General features: G+C 59.0%; 1 protein-coding gene across 1 annotated transcript in view; it reads left to right on the top strand.

Moving 5' to 3' along the window:
* Positions 1-7,713, top strand: part of NGFR (nerve growth factor receptor) — a 17,274-nt gene extending 9,561 nt beyond the window's left edge. The window contains exons 3-6 of the mRNA XM_054396541.1: positions 3,067-3,426; positions 5,627-5,870; positions 7,175-7,335; positions 7,412-7,713. Of these exons, the coding sequence (XP_054252516.1) occupies positions 3,067-3,426; positions 5,627-5,870; positions 7,175-7,335; positions 7,412-7,713 (1,067 nt within the window). The remainder of the gene's footprint in view (positions 1-3,066; positions 3,427-5,626; positions 5,871-7,174; positions 7,336-7,411) is intronic.
* The last annotated feature ends 263 nt before the right edge of the window (positions 7,714-7,976 follow it).

The following is a 7,976-nucleotide window of genomic DNA, read 5'->3' as shown; positions in this document are numbered from 1 at the left end:
TCTTTTTCTTTTTCTTTTTCTTTTTCTTTTTCTTTTTCTTTTTCTTTTTCTTTTTCTTTTTTTTCTTTTTCTTTTTCTTTTTCTTTTTTTTCTTTTTCTTTCTCTTTTTTCCTTTTTTCTTTTCCTTTTTATTTTTTCTTTTTCTTTTTCTTTTTCTTTTTCTTTTTCTTTTTCTTTTTCTTTTTCTTTTTCTTTTTCTTTTTCTTTTTCTTTTTCTTTTTCTTTTTCTTTTTTTATTATTTTTTAATGAGAATTTCCCTTTTATTCTCCCCCTCCACCCCAACCTTCCTTGCCAGCCACCCCCTGCTTGCTGCCTCATGATTTATTTATCCCCCCCCCCGCCCCCTTGCCAGCCTTCATCGCTGCAGGCGGGTGAGGGAGGGGGGGGTGAAAGGGAGGGAGAGTGGGAGAGGGGGGCAGAGAGGAGGGGAGGAGGGGGGGTGTGGGGGTGGGGGGAGGGCCCTTTTGAATCTCAGCTGTAATTGCTCAGCTCAGATACCTTGCTGCCACGGGAAATGTGCCCACTCAGCCGTATGCTTTTCCTGGCCACTTCCCCACTCTAATGGTGCCCATCAATAATTCAGAATAATGCTAAAGGATGAGCCCAGGTTAATGGGAGCTGGGGGTTGACCCAGTGCTGCTCTGCCTCTGCTGGGCACTGGGACAGGCAGGAGGGGGAGGGGCTGCTTGCCCACCCCTTCAGGGCAGGTCATAGAATTTATAGAATCAGAGAATCATGAAGGTTGGAAAGGATCTCTAAGATCATTCAGTCCAACCAGCAACCCAACCCCACCATGGCCACCAAACCATGGCCTCAGTGCCATGGCCACAGGGTCTTTGAACCCCTCTAGGCACGGGGACTCTACCACCTCCCTGGGTAGCCTGTTCCAGTGTCTGACCACTCTTGCAGGAAAGAAATTGCTCCTAATATCCAACCTAAACCTCCCCTGGGGCAACTCAAAGCCATTTCCTTTTGTCCTCTCCCTTGTTTTTTGGGAGAAGAGGCTGACCCCCACCTGGTTCCAGACTCTTTTCAGACTCTTCTCAGTGGTGCCCAGTGACAGGACAAGGGCCAGTGGACACAAACTGGAACCCAGCAGGTTCCACCTAAACAGAAGGAAAAAATCCTTCACATTGAGGGTGCTGGAGGCCAGGAGCAGGCTTGCCAGAGAGGTTGTGGAGTCTCATTCTCTGGAGAGACTTTCAAAACCCACCTGGATTAATTCCTGTGTGACCTGCCCTAGGTGATCCTGCTTTGGCAGGGGGTTGGACTCAATGATCTCCAGAGGTCCATTCCTCTGGAGAGGAATGCTAGTATTCAGTGATTCTGTGATTCCCTGGGAGACAGACAGGAACCTAAAGGTTAGCACATGGCTGGATTGCCTTCCTCAGGAACAGAGCTAGCAGAGGGGTGGAGGTTGAGCTCCCCAGCACCTTCTCCATCCAGGAAGCTGGACTTTCCCCCAGCATTTTGGACAAGGGAAGGCTGGGCACTGCTGTACCATGGGCTGTGGTGGGATCAGCAGGAGACAGCTGCTGCAGGGACAGCAGCTGTGCCCTCCAGGATGGGATCTGCCCCATCCTCCTGAGCTAAAAATATCTTTAAACACCTTTGGGAGCAGGCAGGGAGGGGGCTGGGGGGTGTCTTGCTGGGCTGCAGGAGGAGGATTGATTTCCCTTAGCAGAGTCAGTCCTTCAGGATGAAATCAGAGAGCAAGAAGCCCTGGGGTCAGAGAGGAGTCAGCAATTAGTGTTGTAACCTCCTGTTCACACCATGCCTCGTGTCGGGGACACGCGGCCGAGGAGGGGGCACTGGCTGTGATGTCCCCAGGGACTCCCCAGGCAGGATGTGGAGGAGGAAGGGTTGGGATGCTGAGGAGCTGTGATGGCTGTAGGATGCCCATGGGGATCATTTGGAGGTCAAAAATGGGGATTATGATCCAGCTAGGGACAGGGATGGTGCTCCAGGCAGAGGCAGGGATGATGCTCAGCTAGGGTTAGGGATGGTGCTCCAGGCAGAGGCAGGGATGGTGCTCAGCTAGGGTTAGGGATGGTGCTCCAGGCAGAGGCAGGGATGGTGCTCAGCTAGGGTTAGGGATGGTGCTCCAGGCAGAGGCAGGGATGATGCTCAGCTAGGGTTAGGGATGGTGCTCCAGGCAGAGGCAGGGATGGTGCTCAGCTAGGGACAGGGATGGTGCTCCAGGCAGAGGCAGGGATGGTGCTCAGCTAGGGTTAGGGATGGTGCTCCAGGCAGAGGCAGGGATGGTGCTCAGCTAGGGTTAGGGATGGTGCTCCAGGCAGAGGCAGGGATGGTGCTCAGCTAGGGTTAGGGATGGTGCTCCAGGCAGAGGCAGGGATGGTGCTCAGCTAGGGTTAGGGATGGTGCTCCAGGCAGAGGCAGGGATGATGCTCAGCTAGGGTTAGGGATGGTGCTCCAGGCAGAGGCAGGGATGGTGCTCAGCTAGGGATAGGGATGGTGCTCCAGGCAGAGGCAGGGATGGTGCTCAGCTAGGGTTAGGGATGGTGCTCCAGGCAGAGGCAGGGATGGTGCTCAGCTAGGGTTAGGGATGGTGCTCCAGGCAGAGGCAGGGATGATGCTCCAGCTAGGGACAGGGATGGTGCTCCAGGCAGAGGCAGGGATGGTGCTCAGCTAGGGATAGGGATGGTGCTCCAGGCAGAGGCAGGGATGATGCTCCAGCTAGGGACAGGGATGGTGCTCCAGGCAGGGATAGAGATGGTGCTCCAGCTAGGACAGGGATGATGCTCCAGCTAGGGACAGGGATGATGCTCCAGCTAGGGACAGGAATGATGCTCCAGCCAGGGACAGGGATGATGCTCCAGCCAGGGACAGGGATGATGCTCTCAGCCTTCTCTTCTCCACACTAACCAGCCCCAGGCCCCTCAGCCTTTCCTCCTCACAGATGCTCCGCTCCCTTCATCACCCTCACCGCCTCGGTGGGACTCTCTCCAGTATCTCCCTGCCCCTCTTGACGTGGGGGGAGCCCAGAACTGGACTTCCCAGCAACACTTCCTTGCTGACCTCACTCTTTGTCTCCCCCCCGCCAGGTGTCACCTTCTCGGACACGGTGAGCGCCACGGAGCCGTGCAAGCCCTGCACGCAGTGCGTGGGGCTGCAGAGGATGTCGGCTCCCTGCGTGGAGTCGGATGACGCCGTCTGCCACTGCACCTACGGCTACTACCAGGACGAGCCCAGCGGCAGCTGCAGGGAGTGCAGCGTCTGCGAGGTGGGCTTCGGCCTCATGTTCCCCTGCCAGGACTCGCAGGACACGGTCTGCGAGGAGTGTCCCGAGGGCACCTTCTCCAGCGAAGCCAACTTCGTGGATCCCTGCCTGCCCTGCACCACCTGCGAGGACAACGAGGTGCTGGTGAAGGAGTGCACGCCGGTCTCGGATGCCGAATGCAGAGGTGAGCTTGGGTTTCCCCGGGGAGAGCCGGCGAGGAGCCCTTGTGGCCAAGGCGGCCAATGGCATCCTGGGGTGGAGTTGAAGGGATGTGGTGAGCAGGTCCAGAGAGGTTCTACCCTGCCCTGCTGAGGCCGCAGCTGGAATATTGTGTCCAGTTCTGGGCCCTCCAGTTCAAGAAGGGCCTCAGGGAGCTGCTTGGAAGAGGCCAACACAGAGCCACAAAGATGCTGAAGGCAGTAGAGCATCTCCCTCGTGAGGAGAGACCTTGGCCTCCAGTCAAGTTTCTGATGGGAACTGACTGCCCTGGAGAGTTGGGGAACAGGCAGACCCACAGCCCAGGAGGGTTTGTTGTCCAGGGGAATGGAGAGAGCATCATTCACTGGCAGCACTCCCACAGGTCCTTTAGCTCTGGCTGAGCACTGCTCAGATCCCCTCTGGGGCTGCTCTTCTCCAGGCTCAACAGCCCCAGGGGCTCTCAGCCTTTGCTCCTCACAGAGCTGCTCCAGACCCCTCAGTATCCTCTGCTGGACTCTCTCTCCCTGTCTCTCTTGAACTGGGGATCCCAGCACTGAACCCCACTCCTGAGCACGGCACCCACGGAGCTGCTCCGGTTTGGGGACACCCTGCTTGCTCCTTGGCAGCGGCGGCGCCGGCAGCGGCAGCAGCAGCAGCAGCAGCAGCAGCGATTGCTTGCCCTGAGCCCAGCCGGGGAGAAAGAAGCTTTGTCCCTGGCGCCGCTGCTGCGGGGCACGGGGGGCAGCCAGCGCAGCTCCCTCGGGAAGGGGTCGAGTAAATGGAGCCACAAGTCAAGGAGCACAGGGCCAGCTTTGTTAGCTGCCCGCGGGGCCCTGCCGGATGCGGCCCTGCCGGCCACCGGAGAGCGGCTCCCAAAGGGCAGCAGGGGCCGGCCGGGGGCCACGGCTGGGAGGGACAGCAGGGCAAGGTGCCAGCTCCCTGCCCTGCCACCCTCTCTGTCCTTGCCAGCATGGAGGATGTGGCACAGCCCCAACAGGCACGGGACAAGCTCCTGGGGAGGCATGGGGGAGGTTTGGAGTGAGCTGGCAGCCAGGGAGGGGACAGGGCAGCCCCGGAGGAGAGCGTTTTTCATGGACTCACAGAGTGGTTTGGCTTGGAAAAGCCCTTTGAGCTCATCCAGTCCAACCAGTCTCCATCTTTGCCAAACCATGGCCCTCAGCACCACATCTCTGCCTCTTTGAAACACCTCCAGGAATGGGCATTCCACCACCTCCCTGGGCAGCCTGTGCCAGTCTTTGAGAACCTTCCAGTGAAGAAGTTTCTCCTCATGTCCAGCCTCGCCTGGTGCAACTTGAGGCCATTCCCTTCTGTCCTATCCCTTGTTGCTTGGGAGAAGAGACCAACTCCAACCTCCTTTCAGGGAGCTGTAGAGAGCAATGAGGGCTCCCCTCAGCCTCCTTTTCTCCAGGCTGAACACCCCCAGCTCCCTCAGCTGCTCCTCACCAGACCTGTGCTCTACACCCTCCACCAGCTTCCAGGCCCTTCAGTTTCCTGGGGCAAGACAAGACAGATCCAACCTCTCTGTGGGACACACCTGGGTGTGGTGGAAATGGGGTCACTGGTGGGGTGCATGGCTGCAGGCAGGGGCCAGGAAAGGGGCAAATCCAGGCTCTGGTACTGCTGGCAGCAGATGAGCACAGCTTCATGTGAGCTGTGGAGGCACCTGGGTTGCCTCACACAGGTCCTGGTGCAGATGTGCAGTGGATGGGAGGCAGCTGGAGTAGCTTCTCTGGGCTTTGGGAGCAGCAGTGGGAGCCAGGGGCTCAGTCTGCAGCTTCCACACGATGGGAAAAGCTGCAGAACTGGAGCAAAGGAAAGAGCTTACAAAGCCAGGACCATGTCCAGCCAGGACCATATCCAGCCAGGACTGTCTCCAGCCAGGACTGTCCCCAGCCAGGACCAGGCACTATCAGCCATCTGGGGCATGGAACAACCTGGGCTCGTCCTTGGGACCAGGGGGATTGGTGCTGTCTGTGGCCAGGGAATGAGGTGGTTGGAAGGAGCAAGCCTGGGGAATAGAGCAGAGCTGACACCTCCACAAGCCCCACAGCCTTTGGAGACAGAGAACTTTGTCCCTTCAGCAGTTCCCCCAGCACAGCCCAGCACAGGGCAGGGTTGGATGCGTGGCTAACGATTCTCTTTTCTTTTCCCTTCCCTCCTGGCAGACCTCCACCCTCGCTGGACAACCCACACCCCATCTCTGGTGGGTTCTGACAGCCCTGAGCCCATCACCAGGGACCCCTTCAACACTGAAGTGATGCCCAGCACCCTGGCAGACACTGGCACCACCATCATGGGCAGCTCCCAGCCCGTCGTGAGCCGTGGCACTGCTGACAACCTCATCCCTGTCTACTGCTCCATCCTGGCAGCTGTGGTGGTGGGGCTGGTGGCCTACATCGCCTTCAAAAGGTAGAGGAGCAAGATCAGCACCATGGGGTCGTGGCAGGATGGGAAACATTTCACAGTGAGGGCGGGGAGACACTGGCACAGGTTGCCCAGGAAGGTTGTGGCTGCCCCCTCCCTGGAGGTGTTCATGGCCAGGTTGGATGAGGTCTTGAGCAACCTGGGCTGGTGGGAGGGGTCCCTGCCCATGGCAGGGGGGTTGGGACTGGCTGATCTTGAAGGTTCCTTCCAACCCAACCCATTCCATGAATCTGAAGGAGGTTGTGTCCCCATTCTCTGAAGTCCTCTGCTGTCACCAGCAAGGGGACCAGGCTGGACGGGTAGCAGGTGGGTTTGTAAAACAGTGAGAGAGATCAGGCAGCTGAGGGGTGAAAGAGGGAGATGGCAGCAGGGTTGGGGAGCCCCCATTGGAACCCCCCTGTGCCTGGCCCCTGCTGGTTCTGGCAGGCTGCTGGCAGCCGTCGTGGCTGATCAGACTCAGAGGCTCATCCCTGGTCAGATGGTTCTGCACCTGGCCCTGGGCAGGCCAGGGCTGGCTCCGTGGACATCCCAGGCTGGAGGCACCTCGAGGGTGGGAGGGACCTTCAGGCAGCCCTGGGACCCCTCTGTGTTCCAGTTTGGCAGCAGATCCATGCAGAAGGGAGCCCTGCCCTGGCTCCTTGCAAAGCTCAGGAGCTCAGCACCTGCAAAGGTTGATTTAAACTGATGTGGTCACCAGGATGGAGAGGTGGAACCAGAGGCTGTAGGAGAAGTGCTTCTCCCTGGGAAAAAATGGTCCCTAGAGTCATGGAATCATCTTGGCTGGAAAAGAACTCCACGCTCATCCAGTCCCACCAGCAATCCAACCCCACCATGGCCACTCAACCCTGGCCCCAGGTGCCATGGCCAGGGGTTTCTTGAACACCTCCAGGGATGGGAACTCCACCACCTCCCTGGGCAGCCTGTGCCAATCCCTGACCACCCTTACAGGACAGAAATTGTTCCTCATGCCCAACCTAAACTTCTCCTGGTGCAACTCCAGGCCAGCTTGCTTGGACTTGATGATCTTAAAGGTCTTTTCTGATCAAAATTATCAACTTGTTCCTTGGGAGAAGAGACCAAGCCCCACCTCACCCCAACCTCCTTTCAGGGAGCTGTAAAGAGCAATGAGGTCTCCCCTCAGCCTCCTCTTCTCCGGACTGTACCATCCCAGGGCCCTCAGCCACTCCTTATCAAAAAGGGGACAGACAGGGGGACAAAGCAAGAGACCTGCTCCCAGCCTGGGGGGACATCACCATGAGCTGTCACCTCCCCTGCTCCTCTCCCTGCAGGTGGAACAGCTGCAAACAGAACAAGCAAGGAGCCAACAACCGCCCTGTGAACCAGACCCCTTCCCCAGAGGGGGAGAAGCTGCACAGTGACAGTGGCATCTCAGTGGACAGCCAGAGCCTGCACGACCAGCAGCCACCCAACCAGGGCACCCAGGGGCCAGGTAGGGCAAGCTGGGTGCTGCAGGGTGGGCGAGGGCACCCTAGGGGACGGGCTTAACACCACTTCATCCTCCCCAGCACCCAAAGGAGAGGGGAACCTCTACGTCACCCTGCCCCCCAGCAAGCAGGAAGAGGTGGAGAAGCTGCTGAGCAGCTCTGCAGAGGACACCTGGAGGAAGCTGGCCGGGGAGCTGGGCTACAAAGAGGACCTGATAGACTCCTTCAGCAGGGAGGAATCCCCTGCCCGGGCTCTCCTGGCCGACTGGTCCTCCAAGGACTCCGCCACCCTGGAGGCGCTGCTGGCCGCCCTGCGCAAGATCCAGCGCGGGGACATCGCCGAGAGCCTGCACAGCGACTCCACCGCCACCTCTCCCGTCTGAAGGGCGGCCCGGGGTGGCCCCCTGGGGTCCCCTTCCCCCCTCCCCCCCTCCCCGGCACCACGAGCCCCGGAGGGGAGGGTGGGAAGGAAGCGGGGGCTCCCCGGGCCCCCCCAGTTCACAGCCCTGTATGCACTGAGCTCCTGCTTTCGGTACCGACCCCTCCCGGCGCTGCCCGCCCCCGGCAGCCCCTGAGCGGCTGGGGCTCGGTCCTGCTCAGCACCCGACCCCCAACCTCTGCCACTGGAGCGTCTTCTGCAGCCCTG

Source organism: Indicator indicator, chromosome 37 (assembly GCF_027791375.1).
Source record: "Indicator indicator isolate 239-I01 chromosome 37, UM_Iind_1.1, whole genome shotgun sequence".
Taxonomy (NCBI): Eukaryota; Metazoa; Chordata; class Aves; order Piciformes; family Indicatoridae; genus Indicator; species Indicator indicator.
This window is presented reverse-complemented; position numbering and strand designations above follow the sequence as displayed.